The 22,512-nt window shown below is 49.9% G+C and overlaps 1 protein-coding gene and 1 long non-coding RNA gene across 13 annotated transcripts in view; one reads left to right on the top strand and one right to left on the bottom strand.

The window, feature by feature from the left end:
* PTPRT (protein tyrosine phosphatase receptor type T) overlaps window positions 1-22,512 on the bottom strand; it is a 1,155,381-nt gene that overhangs the window by 12,609 nt on the left and 1,120,260 nt on the right. For 9 of the 12 annotated variants that reach the window (XM_044927631.2, XR_006639935.1, XR_006639933.1 and 6 more), the window contains 3 exons: window positions 20,820-20,969; window positions 19,161-19,334; window positions 15,601-15,732 (listed from right to left, as the gene is read on the bottom strand). In XM_044927631.2, the coding sequence (XP_044783566.1) occupies window positions 15,601-15,732; window positions 19,161-19,334; window positions 20,820-20,969 (456 nt within the window). Of the gene's footprint in view, window positions 1-1,272; window positions 1,583-5,691; window positions 9,490-13,171; window positions 13,587-15,600; window positions 15,733-19,160; window positions 19,335-20,819; window positions 20,970-22,512 lie in introns of those variants that run through there. The other 3 variants (XM_044927642.2, XM_044927641.2, XM_044927640.2) reach the window with 3 other exon arrangements.
* Window positions 160-2,301, top strand: LOC112578704. The gene is made up of 5 exons (XR_006544368.2): window positions 160-300; window positions 426-641; window positions 1,198-1,290; window positions 1,871-1,938; window positions 2,163-2,301. It is a non-coding gene; the product is annotated as an uncharacterized LOC112578704 (long non-coding RNA).

The raw sequence follows: 22,512 nt of genomic DNA, 5'->3' as shown, positions 1-22,512 counted from the left end.
GGGGATCCACAGCAACCCCAGCAATCCTCACAGCCACCACGGAGGCAGGCGTTTCCTGAAAGTGATCAGTGTTTCTTTTGCTGACAGCCAACTCACCCTGGGCATCACATGCAAAACCTTGTTTGATTCTGTCCTTTCTCCAGCACTACAGCCAGCATGGATGAGTGGGGGGAGAGAGGAGAAGAACATGTCTCCCAGCTGTGGGGCCCGGACTCCAGCTTAGGGATACCCTTTGTTCACGCACACCATGGCCCACTAGCCAAACCTGGCCAGCTGTCTGAGTCTGTAAAGGAAGTTCAGGTATATTCTCCATTTACATATTTTCTATGGTTTCTTTCAAGCTCTAATGGTAGATGTGAGTAGTAGTGACAGAGACCACAGAGCCTGCAAAACCTAAAGTATTTCCTATCTGTTTCTTTCTGCAGAGAACATTGGCAACCCTTGTCCTGTAGGGTTGCTTTCAGGATAAGGAGAAAACACGTGGGAAAAAAGGCCTTAGCAGGGTGCCAGCACCCACCACATTCCAGTGATTCATGTCATTCTCGAACCTTGCAGTGTTCAACAAAAATAACAGTAATGATCATAGCTAATGTACAGACTTGAAGAAGTCTGCCTCTTATCACCCCTCTTAAATGGCAAAGGTAAGCAAGATTAAGTTTCATGATGCAATGGTGCCTGGCTTTCCCGGTGTCCCCACTGGCTGCTAATTAATAATATTGAGAAAGGGTGCGTGTGTGTAGGTGGAAAGTGCTGGACACAGTGGCCTTTGTGGCTGGACAGTCATCTGCTGAGCTGTGCAGTAATGACAAATCCACAACTTGAACTTCATTTCTCTTTGCCATTGGCTCTTCTGCCCTGCAACCTTCACAGTAATGAGGGACCGGTACAGATAAGTCTGTGGCTGGCCGGAGAAATCAGAATTAATCAGAACTGCCAATTTAAAAAAAAATAATTGCCTTTATTACCTGCTTTGAATTGTGCCTTGCCAGAGGTTGGCTGTGATCCTGACATGAGCTCCATGGGTCTGAAGTGTCAAGGAAAGTCTATTATCTCCAATATTCTCAGTCTGGAGAGAATGTGGGATGATTTGTCTCTTTTAATAAGATTTCCAGACCAATTTCTCAAACTAATAGATTCTACTCTGCCTCAAACAAGACTCCTATATTTTGGGACACATCTCTGCATTTGATTTTCCAGGTCACTCTCCATCTTGCCTAGAGGCCTGGGGAAGGTTGCAGGGTCCTTCTGATGCTGCATCGGAGCTGGCCTTTCACTCGAGTTCCCTAATCTGTGAGTCCACATCAGCAGTGGCGTGGGTGATGCTCAGCTGGGTGATGGGTGGGCAGATGTGGTGTCTAAGCTGTCAGAGATCATTAGGGTCTCCACCAGCCTGGGATGCTGCACCTAACCTAGCCGTGGGAGATGGGAGTGGGAATGGGGAAGCCAGTGCGCTGTTCCCGGGGGCCTTTGGGGGGGCAGGGAAATGATCCTCATGAGTAAGAAGTGTCCTCTAAGGTTCAGCTCAAGACTGTCCTGTGTCCAAGTGCTGGGGTTGTGCCTCAGTGGGTACCACCATTTGGGCCTGTGAATGCAGTTAGCAGAAGGTTAATGGGGCTCCTGGCTGAAGCACCCTGGGTTCAAATCCCAGCCCTCTCACTCTCTAGCTGAGTGACTTGGCCAAACCTTTAGCTTCTCCAGGTTAAGTGATGAATGGATGTGAACCTGAATGTGCCTATTTAGCACGTGAGCACTCAATAAATGGCAGCTGTAATTATTAGGTGGTGTGGGAGAGGGTCATGCAAAACAAGATGGCTAAAGTAAAGGGTCTTTTCCTTCCCACTTAGCAGCCTGTATGAAAATTTCTCTTTAGGATACTCAAACGACTGCTCCTGTGAAAATTCCTGACCAGCCAGCCTGATGGAGCAGTGGGGACAGATGGTATCTGGGATAGGTTCTGGGAACTGTTCTGCATGTCAAAGGGGAGAGGCCTGTGGGTGGTTCTGGAGCAGGACCCAGGGAGGGAAGAGGAAAAATAGGAGCATAAGAGAACCACTGAAAGGGCTGAAGGTGAGTCAGGGTGTCATCTGACTTCCCCCACTCCTAAACATTAGGTAAATTTATAACAACATAGACAATGCTCAGTGTGCATGGCTTTCTTGTAGATGTCAGCGAGAAGCTGAGCTGTGCTCCCTTGATGACTTAAGAGTGGAGCTGAGACCAGACCATGAGCACAGTTTATAGGACAGCGACTCAGACGGTGGTGTAGAAAGACCCCGAACTCCTCTCCTCTCCTGAGCACACCAAAATCACAACTATCTGCAGAACCAACACCACCAGGGAAGAAGACTGGGACCTACCAGAGAGATCTTCTACAACTAAAGACACAGAGAAGGACTCACAATGAAAAGAGGCAGAATGGGTGAACTTGGGATAGAATCAAATCCCATACCCACAAACTGGAGGATAATTATACTGTAGAGGTTCTCTCACTGCAGTGAGTTCTGAGCCCCATGTTGGACTCCCCAGCCTGAGGGTCTGGGAAGACAATCCCCCAGAGCATTTGTCTTTGAAGGCCAATGGGGCTTGATTCTGGGAGTCCCACAGGACTAGAGGCCTCACTGGTAAAGGGTCCCCACATAATCTCACACGCACTGGGTTGCAAGGCCAAAGGGGGGGGGCAGCTTTGGCTCCCTCTGGGGACACAGACAGCGGTGGCAGCCATCCTGGGGAGCATCCTGCTGTGTGAACACTGCTGCCGCCACCCTGGCTCATCAGCCCCACTCGAAAGCCTGCAGATGCCAGTGCGCCTCAGGCCAGACAACTGAACAGGTGAGGACACAGACCCATCCCTTCTTCTGCAGGAAGCCCAAATTAGCTTCTAGACCAGCCTCACCCACGGGGGGACAAACACCAGATACAAGAAAACTATGATCCCACAGCCTGTGGGCCCTGGCCCTACCCACTAACAGGCCAATACAAGCGTTGGGGTACCCAGAACCCTATACCCAACTGTGTCAGGAACTGTGCCCTCCCCCCCAGCTTGAAAGAAGCCTGGGCATCCCTGGGCTCTGCAGCCGGGAGCGGGCTCTGCCCGTGGGCAGGTAACAGCCTGAGCAGCCTCAAGGCCCCGACTCCAGCTGCCAGTGGGTCAGCACTGGCCCAGGAGACCCCCGGGCTCTGGCGCCTCATGACTAATAGGCTAACCGGCAGCTAGTGAGGACAGCTTAAGAGACGTCTGGGGCAACACAGTGTGCGCTAATAGTCGCATTATAGGGATCCCAGGAGGAGAAAAAATTTGAAGAAAATATTGGAGAAAATAAGATACAATAGCTAAACACTTCCCTAACCTTGGAAAGGAAACAATTACCCAAGTCTAGGAAGAGCAGAGCCCCGTGCAGCACTAACCCAAGGAGGAGCACATCAAGACACACCAATTCAAATGACAAAAAGAGAATGCTAAAAGCGGCAAGGGGAAAACAACAGAAAGGAAATTCCTACGAGAGGCTGTCAGCTGACTTTTCTGTGGAAACTCTGCTGGTCACAAGCGGCATGATATATTTAAAGCAATAAAGGGAAAAACCTGCAGCCAAGAATACTTTACCCAGCAAGGTTCTCATTCAGATTTGATGGAGAATGCAAAAACTTTACAGATAGCCAAAACCTAGAAGAGATCAGCGTCAACAAACCAGCTTTACAACAAATGTTAAAGAATCTCTAGGAGAAAAAGAAAAGGCCATGGCAAGAAACAACATTACAAAAATGCAAAAGCTCACCAGTAAAGGCAAACATGCATAAAGGTAGGCAGTCAGCCCCACACAAAGCTATCAGGGAGGATAAAAGGAGTAAAACCATCTATATCCAAACAGTAGTCATGAGGGGAGGAGAGTACAAATGTAGGGTTTTAAAGGTGCATTTGAAATCAAGGGATTGTCAACTTAAAATAATCACATATAGACTACTATACAAAAAGCTCATAGTAACCACAAACCAAAAATCTATAATATATACACACAAAAAAGAAAAAATCCATAAGGGGAAAAAAAAACCTATAAAAACAAATCCAAAATAATTAAAAAGGCAATACAAACATACATATTGATAAGTACCTTAAATGTAAATGCACTAAATGCTCTAACCAAAAGACATAGACTAAAGGGATACAAAACAAGACTCCTATACAAGAGACTACAAGAGACTCCCTTCCGATCTAGAGAGACATACAGACTAAAAGTGAGGGGATGGAAAGCGGTATTCTATGCCAATGGAAATCAAAAGAAATCCAGAGTAGCAATACTTATATCAGACAAAATATTTTGAAGACCGTTACAATATACAAAGAAGGGCACAGCAAAATGATCAAGGGGTCAATCCAAGAAGAATACACAACAGTTGTAAATATGCACCCAACACAGAAGCATCTAACAAACATGAACAGACACAAAAGGAGAAATCGACAGTAACACAATAGTTGTGGGGGACTTTAACATTCCTGTCAATGGGCAGATGATACAGATAGGAAATCGATAAGGAAACACAGTCCTTAGATGACACCTTAGAGCAAATATATTTAATTAACACACAGAGAGCATTCCATCCAAAAGCAGCACAACATCCATTATATTCCAGTGCCTGGGGAATGGTCTGCATGGCAGGCAGATTCTTTACCAGCTGCGCCACAAGGGAAGCCCAGGATAGAGGCCCAGGATAGAGCTCCAGGATAGAGCACGTGCTAGACCACAAACAAACTCAGGAACTTTAAGAAAGTTGAAATCAGATCAAGCGTCTGTTCCTACCACACTATGCGAGACTAGAAATCAACGACAAGAAAAACTGCAAAAAACACAAGCACGTGGAGGCTAACTAATATGTTACCAAAGAAATCAAAAAATGTCTAGAGAAAAATGAAAAGAAGATGATCCAAAACATATGGGACACAGAAAAAAGCAACACTCAGAGAGTGGTTTATAGTGATACCAACTTAGCTGAGGAAACAAGAAAAATCTTAAACAACCTAACCTTATACCTAAAGAAACCAGAGAAAGAAGAACAAACCCCCAAAATTATCAATAGGAGAATGAAAGAAATCATAAGGATCAGAGCAGAAATAGAGACTTAAATTTTCAATGAAATTAAAGCTGGTTTTTTTTAAAAGATAAAACTGGTAAAACTTGAGCCAGACTCATCAAGAAAAAAAGGGAGATGGCCCAAATCAAAATCAGAAATGAAAAAAGTTACAACTGACACTACAAAAGATACAAAGGATAAAAAAAAATTACTATGAACAATAACATGCCAATAAAATGTACAACCTAGAAGAAATGGCTAAATTTTTAGAAAGGTACAATCTCCCAAGGCTGAGCTAGGAAGAAACAGAAAATATGAGCAGACCAGTTACCAGTAATGAAATTGAGTCAGTGATTAAAAAATGCCCAACAAACAAAATTCCAGGACCAGATGGCGTCACAGTTGACTTTTACCAAACATTTAGAGAAGAGTTAATATCTGTCCTTCTGAAACTATTCAAAAAAACTGCAGAGGAAGGAAAACTTCTGAACTCATTCTATAAGGGTAGCATCATCTTGATACCAAAACCAGACAAAGATATCACAGAAGACAAAAACACTCAGGTCAATATCATTGATTAAATGTATATGCAAAAATCCTCAACAAAATACTAGTAAACCAAATCCAATGATACATTAAAGGGATCATACACCATGATTAAGAGGGATTTATCTCAGGGATGGAAGGATGTTTTTTGATATCTGCAAGTCAATCCGTGTGATACACCACATAAACAACCGAAGAGGAAAAACCACATGATCATCTCAATAGATGCAGAAAAAGCTTATGATGAAATCCAACACCCCCACTTACGATAAAATAAGTAGGGATAGAAGGAACATACCTCAACATAATAAAGGCCATATAGGACAAACCCACAGCTAACATCACACTCAGCAGTGAAAACCTGAAAACATTTCTTCTAAGGTGAGGAACAAGACGACGCCCACTCTTTCCACACTTACTCAACACAGTATTGGAAATCGTAGCCATGGCAATCAAGAGAAGAAAAAGAAAATCAGAACTGGAAAGGAAGAAGTAAAAATTGTCACTGTTTGCAGATGACCGTGTGGTATCACCTACACGTGGAATCCAGAAAATACAACAAGCCAGTGAGTATAACGAAAAAGAAGTCTCAGACATACAGAACCGATTACTGGTCACCAACGGGTGGGGGAGTGGGAGGGACCGAGTGCTGGGTGTAAGACAGGCACAAGGACGGATTATGGGGAATCCAGCCAGCATTTTGTAACAACTGTAAATGGAAAGTAACCTTTAAAATTCTGTAAGTTGATCTGTACCGTTGTTTTTTAGATTCCATGTATACATGATATGATACGGCATTTGTCTCTCTCTGGACTTACTTCACTCAGTGTGACCGTCTCTAGGTCCATCCGTGCTACTGCAAATGCCGTTATTTCACTCTTTTCGATGGCTGAGTAATAACAGAAATAGAGCCACAAACGTAGAAAACAACGTATTTTACGAAGGGGGAAAGGACAGGAGGGATAAATTGGGAGACTGACATTATATACACTACTATATATAAAATAATAACTAACGAGTACCTACTCTATAGCACGTGGAACTCTACTCAGTACTCTGTAATGACCTCTATGGAAAAAGAATGTAAACAGCGTGGATATACGTGTTTGTATAAGCGACTCATTTTGCTGCACAGCAGAAACTAACACAACATTGTAAATCAACTATACTCCAATAAAATTAATTAAAATATTTCACCCAAAAAATTACATAAAAAACTTAAATTTACAAAAGAAACAAAGGGTTACAGAAACTTGGGGAGAAGAGTTTATGGTTTCTTCAGGCCCTGGAAATAGGGGTTTCAAAGAACCCCACTTACTTCTCTAAACCCACAAGGACCTAGCTGACCTGGGATCACACATACACTCAGAAACACTTTGGTATTCTGTTCCTTAGATGGGAGATTTTAAGTGGCTATGTCTCCATGGTAGAGTCCAGTTCTTTAGCCCAGCCTCTTCCTACCTTGATCCCTCTCTTTCTTACCCATCCCTCTGGGAGGGGTGGTGCTGTCTGCCCATAGGGAGGGCCTCGCCACTGCAAATGCACTCGGGTGGGCTGATGACCACACCTGGGGGGCCGGGGAGGGACGCTGGTGCAGCAGCTGCTGCTGATTTCGAAACGGCTGTACTTCTGGAAAAGCAGAGGGTCTTTTGCTATTTATTGTCAGAACAAGTTAAACCAAGCAAAAGTCATGAAGCCTGTGTGGACAGTCCTGGAACAGCTGCCATGCATTATTCCACCTAGTGACTTCCACTGCTGCTTGGCCCACGGAAAGATGTCCTACGGGGGTGCGTGTTCACACGTGAAATCTAACAAACATGAAGGTCGCCTCTCAGTTAGACATCATTTTCTTGCTGATGGAATCAGAAAGCTTGTTAGTCGCTGAAATAAACACGTTCTGATGATTTAAATCTAGCAATATGGGCCTATTTTTGGAATAAACAATCCTCAAGTGTATTTCTGTGCACCTCAGTTATGACTTTCATTAATTAATAAGTACTTTGATAAAATAGAAAAGCCAAGTAATACAGCTTCCAGAAATGAAAGCCTGTATTATCAAGGTCCTTGCGATCCATAGGAGGGAATCAATCCCAGGCCACCTAAAGGTGAAATGAATTACTAGTGTTTTTAAGAGAAAAGTGTGTTACCTAAATTGGTTTTGAAATTCAGATCAGTAATGATGAAACTTCCTAAAATAAATTCCACAAAGAGATCGAAACATATTGGGTTTAATACTGTGGCCAGTAAGAAAGACAGACTGTTAGGGACGAGGAGGATGTGAGAGCGGGGGTGGGGGGAGAGAGAAAAGCACATGCGCCCCCCTCCTCCGTCCACCTCTCCATTCACAAGATAAATACTGCAACCCCATGTAGTAGGTGGAAACTCACTCTTACGATGGGTGCATCAGAGCTTGTTTCCGGGAAGGAAACAGGGAGTTTAGGAAAATATCTACAGAGGAAGGTAGGGTGAGTGGAAGGCAAAGGTTCAGAGCCTGTTTCAGAAAGAGATAACAAAGAGATGGCTGGGTTCCTCAGCTTAATAAGGGAACGGGCTTTGCGGGGAGGAGGGGTGGAAGACCGGGAGGAGGGAGGAGGGAGAGAGAAGGCAGAGGGAGGAAAAAAGTGGTTTGGGCAACAGGGTCGGGGGACGACATGCCACTGGCCGCCAAGTGAGGAGCGAGGTGGGGTTTAAGAATGAGGATGTGTCAGACTTCCCTGTTGGTCCAGTGGCTGAGAATCTGCCTGCCAATGCAGGGGACATGGGTTCGATCCTGGGTCTGGGAAAATTCCACATACCTTGGGGCAACTAAGCCCATGTGCCCTAGAGCGGTGCTCCACCACAAGAGAAGACACTCTAATGAGAAGCCCACGCACCACAACTAGAGGGAGCCCGCACAGCCACAAACTACAACACAAACGGAAGGGATGAGGATGTGCGGTGTTCAGCCTTCAGCCACGGGCACTGCTGGGACGTGAGCCCCACGCTGCCGCCAGTAGAGTCTGAGCCGGATCTCAGAAGTGGACGTGAACACAGAACCCCCTTGGAGTCCCCAGAGACCTTGGCGGTGCACAGTGGGCTTTCCCACACAATGGGGAAGAGGAAACAAAGCCCATTTGATGTAAACCTTCAAAGACATAGTGGATTTGGCTGCCATCTGAGGTACAAGAGTTTCACAGGTGGTAACATTGAGTCTTCGACAAGTTAACTGGCTTAAGGTGACATAGCAAGTACGTGGCAAGGCTAGAACTTGAACTCAGGTCTCTTGACTCCCGACTCCTTATTCTTCTGTTCCAGTGGGTTTAGAGACAGAGATATGGCCCCTTGCAAAGGTCAGACCTGGGACTTGCAGAGACACAGACTTGGGGGTTGTGTGTATTTTGGTGGCATGTGAGGTTGTGTTTTTACAAGCTGAGATAAAAATGGGGCTAGAAGGGCTTGCTATTTGCCTTCCAGGCACAATGATAGGAAAAGACATCTCTGAAACATCACCCCCGCTTTTTTCCTGGGAGGATGACAAGCTTGCCTCTCTCACTTCTAGAAGCTTGGTGGGAATGCATGTCCTCGGCACCCACCCCCTCACCTTTGCACCTGGATTTACATCATGTGAAGTCTCAGACTTCCCCCGGTAGGAGTTCAGAACTGGGTGATGCAGCTCTTACACAAGCTGGGGCTCTTGCTTGCTTTAAACTGAGACACATTCCTTCCTGCTCCGTATACCCAGGTACCAGCAAGCGGTGCTTATCAGATCCCCGGGCCCTGGAAGCCCTATTGTTTAGATGGTGGTGAAAGTCTTCACCATCCCTGGCAGGGGGCCCTGGGCCTGGGTCGGGGCGGCTGTGGGACTCTGGACAAAGCCTGCCTGGGCCTCAGCTTCCTGACCTGCAAAATGAGAGGAAGGGGGCCTGGTCAGATCAGTGGATTCCACAGTGATGGCCGTGAAGTTGGCAGGAACAGCCAACGAGCTATCTCCAAGGTCTTCAAAAGCCAAAGGGGGTCACACCATTGTCCTCGTGGAGGACACCAAGACCCTGCTTTTAGAGTCATTGAGACCCTTTTGATGGTGGAAAAGATACAGGAAGATGAACAAATTATTAATTAGTAAATATAGTTTGGAAAACAAAGGCTTACAGAGTGGCAGGTCTTTGGAGGGAAGACAGGAAATATTGCAAGGTGTTTATAAAATCTCTAAGATTTCAGCGAGGTAAAGTGTACTCCCTAGAATAAGTGACAAGTAAATACTGAGAGGCTCAGGGGATCCTCAAGCAGAGCCAATATAATAAATGAGCAGAATATTCAAGCATGCCAAACCCTATGAGTTTGAGCAAATTCTGGGAGCTAGTAAAGGACAGGGAAGCCTGGCGTGCTGCAGTCCACAGGGTCGCAGAGTCGGACGCAACTTAGTGACTGAACAACAAGAAAAGCCCCAGCACTCACTCTATGGAAACAAGAGAAGGAGCTGGGTCCCGTTGACCCCACACCTGACTCCAGGCTGATGGGGGGCATGCTGGTCATCCCCTGCTGATCCCTCCAGTGCTCCCCACAGCACTTGGGGGCAGTGGGACAGGCTACCTGGACCTGGCTCTCCCATCCCTTTTGCCTCCAGCTCAGCTTCTCCCTGTGGCTTGAGGGTCCTGGTGTCATGGTTTCAGCTGAAGATGTCTCCAACATGTCTGATGCCCAAGGGAGTCTGGGAGGCAGACATTCCTTCACTAGACCAGCAGCTCCATGGGTATTGTGGATTTTTTTGTGCCTGTTTTGTGCACTGCTGTGTCTAGGTTAGTGTTCAGCACATGGAAGGTTCACCATAAATGTATGCTGACGAGTACCTGATTGAATGTGGCCCAGAAAGTCTGCTCCTGGACCTTTAAGAGACACCCCCTCTGGCTCTGCAAGCCTCCTGCTGCTGGAGGGATGATCATCTGCCTTCTCCTTGGCTCTACCCACCCTGCTCCTGATGGACCCTGACTCAGACATGGATTTCTCCAGCTCAAACTGCTTTCCAAGTCCTGTACCCCAGGCTGATTCTGGATTTCCCCAGGATCTCAATCTCATACTCTGTGCAGGCTCTGACCCTCACACCTCCAGGTCCAAATTTCCATTTTCAGTTTTGCTGTCTGTCTTAGCTTCCCAGGGCAGCTATACTGAATGACGACACATGTGGTAGCTTAGAGCCACATAAATTTCTTAACTGGGGTTAGAAGTCTGAAATGAGTCGCGCAGGGTTACAGTCAAGGTGTCAGCTGAGCTGTCTGTGTTCCCTCTGGCGTCCCCAGGGGAGAGGCCAGTCCTCCTCTCCAGTCTTAGCAGCGGCCAGCATCCCTCAACTTGTGGCCCCGTCACTCCAATGCCTGCTCCCATCATCACGATCTGTTCCTGACTCTCATCCTCCTGCCTCCTGAAAGACCCTAACAGCAGACCCACATGGATAACCCAGGACAGCCCACGTATTTCAGGATCCTTAACTTCACCACATCTGCAAAGTCCTGCTTACCACGGAAGAGAACAAGTTCACACATTTAGGGATTTGGATGTGGACATCTTCGGCGGGGGGTGGAGGGGGGCAACAGTCTGCCTGCCACATGGACCTGCCCACAGCGGGGCACTGAGGATTTCCTGAGCCTTCTGAACCACATGGTGGGTGCAGCCTGGCCATGAAGAGGGCATCTCTCTGGTGTCTGCTCCCCATGGACTCTGGTCTAACTGTAGGGCCCACAAAGATGGAAGAGATCTTGTCAATGTACTGGGTGTGACTGAAGAGGTTCTGCCTGACCTGCCCATCAGAAACCACAGCATCATTCGCTAGATGTTGTGGTTAAGATACTGCCTGACTAATCTGACCACAGCCCTTTGGTGTCCCAAAGAGCTTTAAAAAAAAAAAAAAAAATCTCTAAGGTCAATGAAGTTGCTTTGGGAGTCTTTATCTTAAGCCCCCACTGCTCATCATTATCTTTGAACAGCAGCCACTATGGAGAATGGAAAGACACCTGTGGCTGGGGGTGGCTGGCTGAATGCCGTGGTATAGGATTCTGAGCGGAAGCAGACAGATTTGACCAGTGGTGCAAGAAAATAAAGCACTCGGGAATCTCATCCTCTGCGCTACCTTATTTTGCTACAAATTACAGAAAGTCAGCAACACATGCCCTTACCAGTTGGTCTTCAGTCAAACCTCAAGATGTGGCAGTGGTCCTCTCGGGAGCGATCTAACAATGCTCGGGACCCGTGGCAGACCTGTCCTTGTTGCCGGACTGGCCAGAGCCACCATGGGCTGCCTCGGCGTGGGCACGCTGGCAACAAACGTGGATGCCACTTCAAAGCACCGCCCTGCCAGGTGCTGAGGGCGGCTTTTCTGACGCTCACGCTGTGTCATTGTTTATTTTCGCAAGGCGCCCAGCTGTTGTGGTGATGATATTTATATCAATAAGTGCTCCATTCATCTGCTGATTTCAGGGGAAGCTTGCCAGCTGCATATGGCAGCCAACCTCAGGGCACTTCTGAGCCTGATGTCTGTGCATTTAGAGACTCGGCTCTCAAAGCCTGCACCGACAGCTGGGGCTGAAAGATCTTCATTCACTTGACAGCCGCCCTTGAACAAGGGGGTCCTACAGCCAGTGGCCTCGCCCCTCTCGCTCTCTTAAATATCCCTAAGTGAGGTGCTTTGAAGCTCCTCCTCTGTGCCTGCCCTCTGGTTTTGCAAAAAGAAGTGTTGGAAGAAGGGCTCTGCTTCCCTCATGCTTTCATGGGTTCATGTGTCACTTTTTTAGGCAAAGGAATAGGGTGGTGATGCCTTCTGACTCTGGAACTCTGCAGGGATCTTTGTTCTATGGGAATCTGTCATATTTCATGCTTATCTCAGATCCAGACCTTCCATTGTTTGGGTCCTAAACTGTGGCGGCATCCTTGCTTCCTCTCTCTCTCTCTCTCTCACATTCCCTATTCAATCCAGCAGGATATTCTGTTGGGCTTACGTTCAGGATATACCCAGAATCCACTCTGCTGCTACCACCCAGGCTCAAGCCAGCATCACCTGTCCCCTGGAGGACTGCAGGGGCCTCTTGTCCTCTGCTTCCACTCTTAGCAGCCACCCTCCCCCTTGCTGGCAACTTTCACCAGAGTAGCCAGAGGGAAGCTGTGTTAAAAAGGCAAATTACTTTTTCAAGTCCCTCCTCCGTGCAGGACCTGTTGATGGCTTCCCATTTCTCTCAGAGTAAACACACAAATCCTTCCTGTGGCCCCAGCCCGCCAAGGCCCCCAGGACCTGGCCCTGCTGTGTCTCTGTCGTCGGCTGCTGCGCTGCCCCAGGCGCAGTGGCCTCGTCTGCCCCTCCGCCGTACACCCCTGGTGTGGGTCGTCCCCCTGCTTGGGGTGCTCTTCCCTGAGATGGGCACGGGGGTGCATTCTTGTACCTCCTCGAGCTCTGTGCTCAGCTGTGACCTCCTCAATGCAGTCCACCTTCATCACACAATTACAGGTGTGGCCTGTGCCCCAGACCAGCCTCATCCCTGCCCTCTTATCTTTCTTTTTCCACACACTTGTTACCTGTAACATATAATTAAGGCCGTTACAGAGTGCTTGCTATTTATTCCCCTGCTTTAGAATTCAAGTTGCACAAGAGATGGGCATTTTCTGTTTTGCTTTCTCTGTCATGTTAATCCAAGCACCGAGAATAGCTTCTGGCAAATAGCAGCTCCTCGACAGACGTTGACGGAATGAATGGATGCTCTCCTGAAGGAACGACTCCTACATGAACATCCCAAGTTGTGCCCAACTCTGCCCCTACTACAGTTGACCCTTGAGCGACACGGGTCTAAACGGCACGGGTCCATTTTTATGCAGATTTTTTTTTCCAACAGTAAATAACATGGTGCTACGGGATCTACAGTCCATAGGGTCGCAGAGTCAGACTCGACTGAGCACACACACAAAGGATCCACAGTTGGTTGAATCCACGGGATGCGGAATCGCGGATACGGAGGAACCTCGGATACAGAGTAACCATGGATTTGGAGTAACCGTGAAGATGGAGGAGCTGCATCACAGAGGAACCCTGTTCTTGGAGGACTGACTATAAATTGTAAGTGAATTTTTGACTGCATGGATGATTGACACCCCTAACTTCTGAGCTGTTCAAGTTGTAATCAGCTCCCCTCCCGGTCTCCACAAACTTCCTGCTGCCTCTCCCACCCTCCCCACCTTCCCCATCTTGGCCAGTCGCATCCCAGAGGCCTGAGGCCCACGCTAGAACTCCTGTCACCATCCATGACTTCTCATGGCTCTCTCTCATCCAACAGCTCCCCAGACCTGTAGACCTCAACCCTGGAAACCTCTCCACATCCAACCCTACTTCTCCTGCCTCTTCCCAGCCACTTCCTCAGTTCAGGTCAACGCCTGCATCTTCTGCATGTTTACAACCATCCCCTCCTCAGTCTCCTGGTCTCCAGGTTTTCCCCAGGTCCTGTTTTCTAACAAGAAGTTCTGCCTCCACCCCATGCCTGCTTAAACTCTGCGGTGTCTCTCCTCCCTGCACAGCAAGGACTTTCCACTTGTGCTCCCAGGCATACCAGGGGCTCCACAAAAGCGCCAGCGTGGCCAACTTTCCTGATTGGGCATCAGGAAGCCCAAAGACTGGTGTGGGTGGAGCTCCCGACCCCACCCCTGCCTCACTGGGTCGTACCTGTTTCTAAGGTTGGGCGTGCATGAAAACTTCCATTCTCAGAAAGGATGCTATTGCTTATGGAGTAAAAGTCTGATGTTTACCATGCTGCAGACCAAGAACCCCACCGCAAGGGCAGTCTTCTGCAAGCTGGCCTGGCTCTATTTTTCAGCATCACCACCCTCGTCTCCTCCTGACATACCCCCCTGCCCTGCCACACTGCCCCTGAAGCCGTCCTGCAGACAGGTGGACATGGTGACCCCACCAGGCCTTTGCCCTTGCTGTCCCGCTGCTAGGAACACCCTTTCCTGGCGACTTCATCCCTCACACACCGGATCTCTGCTGCCTTCTTCAAGGCCAAAGTCACCTTCCTTCTGAAGTCTTCCCTCACCCTCTGGGCAGAATTAATTGCTCCCCGTTCCTGGCCAGCAAGGCACTAGGCGGCTGACCTCTATTAGACTGCTGCCACACGAGGTGGGGACAGTTTGCTCATCTGTCTCTGCAGCGGGACTGTGAGCTCCTGGAGGGCTGAGACCACAGCGCAGGCCCATTTTTTCCCTCTCCCCACACCAGGCCTGCCCAAGGCGAGTGCTCATAGGGAGCCCTCTGAGTTACTCTGGGCTCTTTCGAGACAAGAGTAAGGGGATGGGATTGCTTTTGAAAACCCTCAAAGGCCATCACCGCCTCCACCCAGAAATGGCTGCCCTGCCACTGGGGTGTGAGCCCCAGAAGCCACCCCACGACCCGTGTCTGACGTCCCAAGTACAGATATGCGCTGAAGGCACACTCTGCTCGCAGCTGACACACACAGGGGAGCTAAGGCACGGAGGCTGCTGGGACACAAGGCCAAAGCCAGGCCTCGGCGGGGTGATCGGGGGTAAAGGGTCCATGGTTCAGGCCCCAGGCTCTGTCAGGTCGCATCAGAGAGCAGGGGAGTGGTTGACTGAGGCTAGGAGTCAGCTAGTCTGAAGCCCTGGAGGTGCTCAGAGCTGGGGGAGGGGGCAGCCTTCTCTGCGCGCTCTATGTGATTTGGAGCAAGGCTCTAACCAGCGCCGGGGAGGGTGGAGCAACAGAGTCTGGTCCTGGGAAGCTTGGGGGCTGGATAAAGCCCATAGGCAGGGGGAGTCACTGCTGGAAATGGGGGGCCTGGCAGGGGATCCCCCAGCATCTACCAGAAGCTGAGCAGACTGGCTTGGTGCTCCCTGCCAGACAGTGCCCACTGGAGGGTACCTGGGTTGGGCAGAGGCAGCAGAGGGCTTTCCCTCCACTCCTTGGGCGTGGCTGCCCTAACACAACCGAGCACCCAGGGCCGGGCCGGGCCAGGCTGGGCGTTCTCTTACCTGGGCAGTATCCAGCTCGTTCAGCATCACCACGGAGGAGCAGTTATAATCGAACACCAGCCTCCAGAAGTCTGCCACGGTGTTGGGGAGAGGGTGTTGTGTGACCACGAAGGCGGCAGGCTGCTTGTGGCTCTGAAAAGAATGACACAGGCCTCGTGAAATATACACCCGTCAGCAATGTTCTGACGAGGAGGTAGCCCAGGAGGCTGCCAGAGGCCCCTGAGTCTGCCAGAGGGATGACACAAAGCCCCCGCCCATTCTTATCTCTGGGTGCCCTGGTGGCAAAGGGGACCTTCTCGTAATGAACTCATTCTCTTCCCAACTCAGACATTTCATTGGCAAGGTGTCACTTGGGAGGGGGATTTTCCAAATAAATTATTTATGTCTTGGAGCTCAGCAAAGAATCAACATTACAATATGAAAGATCCTGGATGCATATTTGCTCTGCTGGCCAAGACACTTCCTGGGATAAAAGGGATATTTTGTGCCCCTGTGCCCACAGTGCTGGAGGGGAGCGTGGCTCAGTCCAGAGAGCCTCCTGAAGAGGCTTATGGTTCAAGAGACTCACTTCTGCCCAAGGCTTAAATGAGGGCTGAGGTGGCCTAGCAGAAGGTGGGCATGGTGTTCTGTGAGCCAATGGGGCGGTGAAGGTGCCCAGGTTTCAGAATCAGGCAGACCAGGTTCAAACCCAGCTTTGCCAGTTGCACATTATAAACCACCCATTCATACATTTATCCGGCCAGCCATTCATTCATTCATTCAAGCGCATTTATAGCGTGACTTTTTAAAATCAGTTCTGTGCACTGGCAAGCTATTAGATCGCTCCAGATCTCAGGTTCTTCAACTGGAAGATGGGATTCATAACTCCAGAGGCATGCCTGTGGTGCAGGCTGAACAGATATGCAGATGAAAAGAGCAGCAATGAGCCAGCTGTGAGCCCGCTGGCGGGCGGGCACATCCCTCACTCGGTTCTTCATCCTTGGCTTTAGTATTGAGGCCAACACACTGGATGCCCAGTACAGGTCCAGAAACAACTGAATAGACTCAGTCCTGGGTTACAGCTGGGGAACCGAGGCCCAGAGAAAATGGACTGGGTGAGTCTGGACTACATCTGAAGCATTACCTGGGTGCTATTCATTGCAGTATCTGTAAGAAGGTGTTTGAAAAGATTGGGGAGTGTCTCTGCTTGGTTAATGGTTTGTAGAACCTGAGAAGTAACCCACATTCTCAGCAAGCTTTCCTGAACCATGGTCTGTGCCTGTTTTCTGTGGAGTTACAAACCAGCAGGAGGATGGTGAGGGAAAGAGTTTGCACATTGCAACCAGGAAAAAATCTCTGGCAAAAACCTCTGCCACATAGGACACTTGGAGCACTTTCTATTGTTCTGTCGTCTCCTGGGAGCAAAGAAAATGCCTTGAAGCTGTGGATGCCACAGATGCACTGTGGGGTCTTGTCCCCAAGGGCCTTCTCCTACCAGTGGGTCTAGGAGAACTCAATCTAGGAGAAATGAATACGGAGTTTCCCCCAAAGCCAGGCTCCAGCTGCAGACAGCTGGTCTGCAGACGTTTCAAGACATGAGAAAGAATCTAGGCTTTGAGAGTCGAAAGTCTTGGAGTTCAGACCCCTGGCTCCACCCTTTCTGAGCCAGCTGACCTACAGATAGTCATGGAAATTCTCTGACCTTCACTACCTCTTCTGGAAAAATGGGGACAATCATACCCAAATACAGGACGAGACAATCTACGTCCAGGGTCTGACGTGCTGCCCAACAGTCAGTGAATGTTGGTTTTCTTTCCTTTTTCCCTGTCTCTGTGATAAATGCTCTATTAGGCCAGCACGCCTGACAAAGCCTTATCTGAAAATATGTTCGAGATCCGTGCTCCTGCCGGGTTTCGGGGATCAGCCGGCAATCCATTTCATGGATAACATCATCCTTTACCAGGGGAAACATTAAAAATTAACCCAGAGGACTTCATATTTTTCTGCTAGGAGCAAAGCTGCCATGGTTACCAGATAATGCACAGACTGTGCTGGAATACAGATAAGGACCTTTTTTTTTTCCTGTAAGAGAGGCAAAGACCCCAGTGATGGCTCACAAGAGAAATGCCCTGTGGACAAAGAGAATACAATCAGCATCAGAGCCTGGCAGAAGGCATTTGACTCTGGGCGGCATCTAACCTACTAAGCAGAGGCCAGGAGCGTGCTTGATCCTTGGAAGAGGAAGGCAGGGAGGGGGAGTTGGGACAAGTGGGAGACAAAGCTGGGAAGAGCTCGGAAGTGTGGGTGCACCCCAGGCCCCATCTCTCACCACATATGCACACACATCTGCACATGCGCACGCACGCACACGCACACACAGACACACACACACATATAACTGATCTCAGAAGACTCCAAGCTAAAGCCAAAGGTCTTCCCTCCACATCCATCCGTTTTATCTGATCAAGAAAGCAAGACTCCTTGCTTCTGGACCCAGAGCCATGTTTCCATGGAGGACTTGGGCACCCTATGGTCACAGGCCAGGGAAGGCCCCCCAGAACTGGGATAGGCACTGACTTCTAGTCATCTCTCTGCTTCCAACACTTAGGATGCTTGGGGAGAAAGTTTCAGAGAATCAGGGGGTCAGAGTTGGTTGGCCTTGACCTCAGGAGAAAGTACCCCATGTTCCTTCCTGTTCTAAGTAAGATGGAGGTTCATGTGGGCTGGATGGACTTGATTTCAGGCATAGATGGGGAGAAGGGCCTGGAAGGCTTATGTTGTTCTCGGTCTGGAATCTTGGGAGGCAAGATGTCTGTGTCTTTCTGGATCAAGCAAACTGAGGGGAGGCTCAAGGAATAAATTCTAAAATGTAAGATAGGAGTCCTAGGTTCCAGCTTTGTGAGTAGTGCTCTGGGAGTCTTTGAGTAAGTCTCTCTCTCTCTGGCCTCAGTTTCTTTTGCTGGAAAGTGTGTGAACAAGACCAGATGATACACGCTTCCTTCCTGCTACAAACATCTGTACACCCAGAACTGGAGGGGTGACAGCCAGAAGTAGCTGGAGGGCCCCAGAGAGGTGTGTTCGAGTCAGGAGCACGGACCCTCTCGGGGAGGAACACGACCCCTCATCCCAAACCAGGCCTTCTGGGACTTGACGCTGAGAAAGCAGGAGGCAGGGCCACTAACAGAATAGTAGGAACCTGGCTGGCATGCAGAATGTTTCTTGAACTGAACTTCAGGCTGACAGTCAGCTTGTAGGTAGCAGGAAGGGGGACTGGTCAGGTCTGTAGCCTCACTGTAATGTCATGGGACTCACTTTAAGCTTTTGATCTATTTTTTCCAGGATCTTTATAAATGCAAAGCAATTAAAAGCACAGTGCTTAGATACAGGTTTGTACCAGAGCCTTCAGGGGGAGAAATGTCTTTGGGACCAATGAGATCAGAGGGAGAGGCTGACTGGAGTCGGGGCAGGGGGTGGAGGAGGAGTCAGGGCCCATCCTCCCAGGCTGCAGTTGCCTCCCCCTTGGGAAGAAGCTTTTCCCGGGAATGCCAGCCAGGAGCTTTCCCGGGCAGGGCTCAGCTTACGTCCATCAGTGCGGCGTTGATGTAGTTGCTGGATTCTCCATCCACCGAGATGAGGAAGGGCAGACAGCGGTCCAGAGGCAAGACGTCCATGCTCCGATTCTTATCATGGTTCCGGGGCAGCAGTCCGATGCTGCAGTCCTCAGGCCGGACACGAGGAGTCACGATGTTGAGGGTCTGAGGGGTGCAAAGGCAGATCGGCAGGCGTGGCTTAGACAGTCTCCCTTGAACAAACTCAGCCTGACCTCCCTCCATCGATCCTCCAGGCCTACCCTCCAGACCCTTTCCCAGAACTGTTCTCGTCCGTGGTGACGCTGTCATCTCCTGCTGGCTGATCTGGGCCCTGGGGCTGAGAGCCTCTGCCAGGGTCTGGGGGACGCCTCTGCAGGGCCAAAATTGCAGGGATGGCATACCCTCATGGGGGCTCAGACCCAGTCTCTGAACACCTGCCCATCATTTGACCTAAGTTACTCCTCTCAGCCATCCTGTGTGAAACAGAGGTCACAAGGTGGGGCATGGGGGTAGGGAATCCCATAATGACTTTTAAGCCTCACTTGAAGTGTCACAGACTGAGGGGAGGGATTTTGCCAGCATGCCCCAAAGACAGAATGTGTGAGAATGGAAGGATGCTTAGATGAGTTGTCCAGGATGGGTGAGGGACCCCCTTGGAGGGAGCTCCAGCATGTGTACAAAATTTCAGGGCTTGTGTTTGGCAGAGTAAGTCCAGTAAGTGTGGGACCAGAACTGAACGGCCCCAACCAACAGACTAGATGCTCTGTGAACATCGGGGCTCCGAGTGCTCCCCTCTTCCCCACTCAGTGCTCAGTCTCTACGTGGAATCAACTGAGTCTACCTGTTGGAAGTAGCACTAGACATTGGCCTGGCTGAGGTGTCTGCCCACGGAACCAGGGACCCGCGTTGGCCCCTTTAGTCCCGAAGTGTCCCTGTTTCCCCTGCCTGTTCTCAGCTCCTGTTGCCCAGACACGACCCTGACACTGACCTCGGGACAATGGACTGGGCTCTGGTTTTGCCTCGCTCAGTGATTCAAGTCCAGGCCTCCAGACCGAAGCTGTCACCATCCTGGGCTCCGAGGGGCATCTGCTCTGCCTGAGCTGTGCCCTCTGGTGATGCTTTGCAAAGTCTGATGTGCATCTGAATCACCCGGAGATATGTTAAATCACAGACTCTCGTTTGGTCGGGCCGGATGGGACCCAAGATTCTGTGTCTCTAACAAGTTCCCAGGTGAAGCTGATGCCACTTGTCTCGAGACCCCACTTTGGAATTGTGAGAATCGAGGACACGTTCCAATTGTAGAGAAACACTGAGACAACCTGAGTCCTTCCAGAAATGAAAGAGCATGAAATTCACACCTGTGTGTCTCCACCCACAACCTGGACTAGAATTAAGTAAGACCTTAGTTCCAGAACACAGTGTTTTTTAATTAAAAAAAAAAGAAAGAAAACAATAACCAGGTGTCAGCAGTCACTCAGTGACCGGCCGGGGAGTAGTTGCTTATGGCTTTGCATTTTCTGTTCTGAAATTCCTTCTCAGCTGCAGACACTGGAAGGATACAGACACAGTCGTTCCTGCAAGCAAAGTCCCGAGACTGTGCTCAGTGGCACTGAAGCTGGCTGGGTCACGGAGCCTGGGATGTGCTCGTACCTGAAATTCGTCTTTGATCTGGCTGGAGTTGGTCTGGGGGTCCAGCCTGCTGATGTTGTAGTAGAGGGAGCGGAACTCGCACACTGGGATGGCCGTGTTGCCGCAGAGACACGCTTCCAGGATGGCGTCGTGCACAAACACATATTGTTCCTGCCAGGTAGAGCAGGCAGAGTCAAGGTACTTGGGGAGAAGCGGGGCCTGGAGCTTGCTGTCCATAGTCCACCCTGCGCCTCTCAAGGGTGGGCGTGATTCACTGGGGTGCTCCAGAATCACTGTTTCCTACCCTACGACCTAAAGGGCCAAGTAGCTGTGTTTCTTGGTAGCTCTCTGAGCTCTGCTGAGTTTTGCTCCCTGTGTAAGACTGCCTGTGTAAAATTAGAAACTTCTGGAAAGGGGCTAATTGTGTCCAGCCCGCGGCCACCCTTTCACCTCTCCCTGTTGAAGGCCGCTCACTGCAAATCCTTCAAGGTTCATGCCGAGGGCCTTTATTTCTGGCCCTGGAGGGCACGCCTGGGCTGTGCGTGCAGGGCAAGCCAGAAGGCCTGAACAGTTCCTGCCCTGGGAAGGAGGCCTCAAGCAATGGCAGGTGGAGACTTGGGGGTGAACGCCTGCGTTCCCTGTCTCTTGGGTGGGAGACCTGAAGAGCTGCTCCTCACCATCTCAGAGTTCCCCTGGCATGACTGGGCTCCAGCTGTCCACAGGGTCAAACAGCTTGTAAAATACTTGTGCAATGTTAACGAGTCTGTCTTTCACTTCCTCACTCGCTGACCCGGGAGCCTTGGGATCAGCTCCCAGCTAAACCACTGGCGCTTCCACTCTTGGCTTCAGGCTCTGCTCCAGAAGCGCAGGTCACCCCCCTCTGCCAGCCCAGCTCTTTGCACCTGCCCCAATCCTCCTGGACACCATCCCCCTTCTCTACGCCTTCAAGGTCTCATTCCCTCGGGAGAGTCTGCTCCAAGCCCACCAGGCAGAAGCTGGTGCTTTTCCTTCCAGGCCCCTAACAAACATTTGTTGAGTGACTCTTCTGTAGGACTTGACCCATCTCTTCATATGAAATGTTTATCAGAGGCATCATGATGCTCTTATTAGAACGTCTGTCTCCTCCACCTGATAGCAAAGACCACGATGCATCTAATGCCAGGCAGCGGACTGCCTTCCACGAGCATGAACCTCAGAACAGATAAAGCAGCCTCTTGGCTTTAGCAGCCTGCAGCCCGGCCTGTGGGAGCTGGCTCGGAGGCCGCAGCAGGGTCCTAGGGTCTAACAGCCTGTAAGTGAGAAGACTGCCTGCAGAGCCAGTGGTGACCGGCCAGGCCCAGGGGAATTCTCCAGGCAGGCGGATGATGGATGCAGCTGTCTGCCCCAGCTGTGCCGCCTGGGCACCTCCAGCTGCATTAGAACCAGAAGATGGGGAGACCAGGGCTTCCAGGAGTGCGGTTCAGGGGAAAGCACGTGGGCCTTGGGGTCACCGGGTCCCAAGTCCTACCACTATGTGGCTATGTGAAGCTTTGGTGACACCATTTCTCAGTTTCTTCATCTATAAAATCGGGGTACTAGCAGGAGCTAAATAATACCCTGAATACAGAGGACCTGGGGTGATGCCTGGCACAAAGTAGGAGCTTGGCAATAAAGATGAACCCCTTCCCTGTCCCTCACATCTGGGACTCTCCATCTGGACCCCTGGAGGCCTGCC

Source organism: Bubalus bubalis, chromosome 14 (genome assembly GCF_019923935.1).
Source record: "Bubalus bubalis isolate 160015118507 breed Murrah chromosome 14, NDDB_SH_1, whole genome shotgun sequence".
In the NCBI taxonomy this organism is placed as follows: domain Eukaryota; kingdom Metazoa; phylum Chordata; class Mammalia; order Artiodactyla; family Bovidae; genus Bubalus; species Bubalus bubalis.
This window is presented reverse-complemented; position numbering and strand designations above follow the sequence as displayed.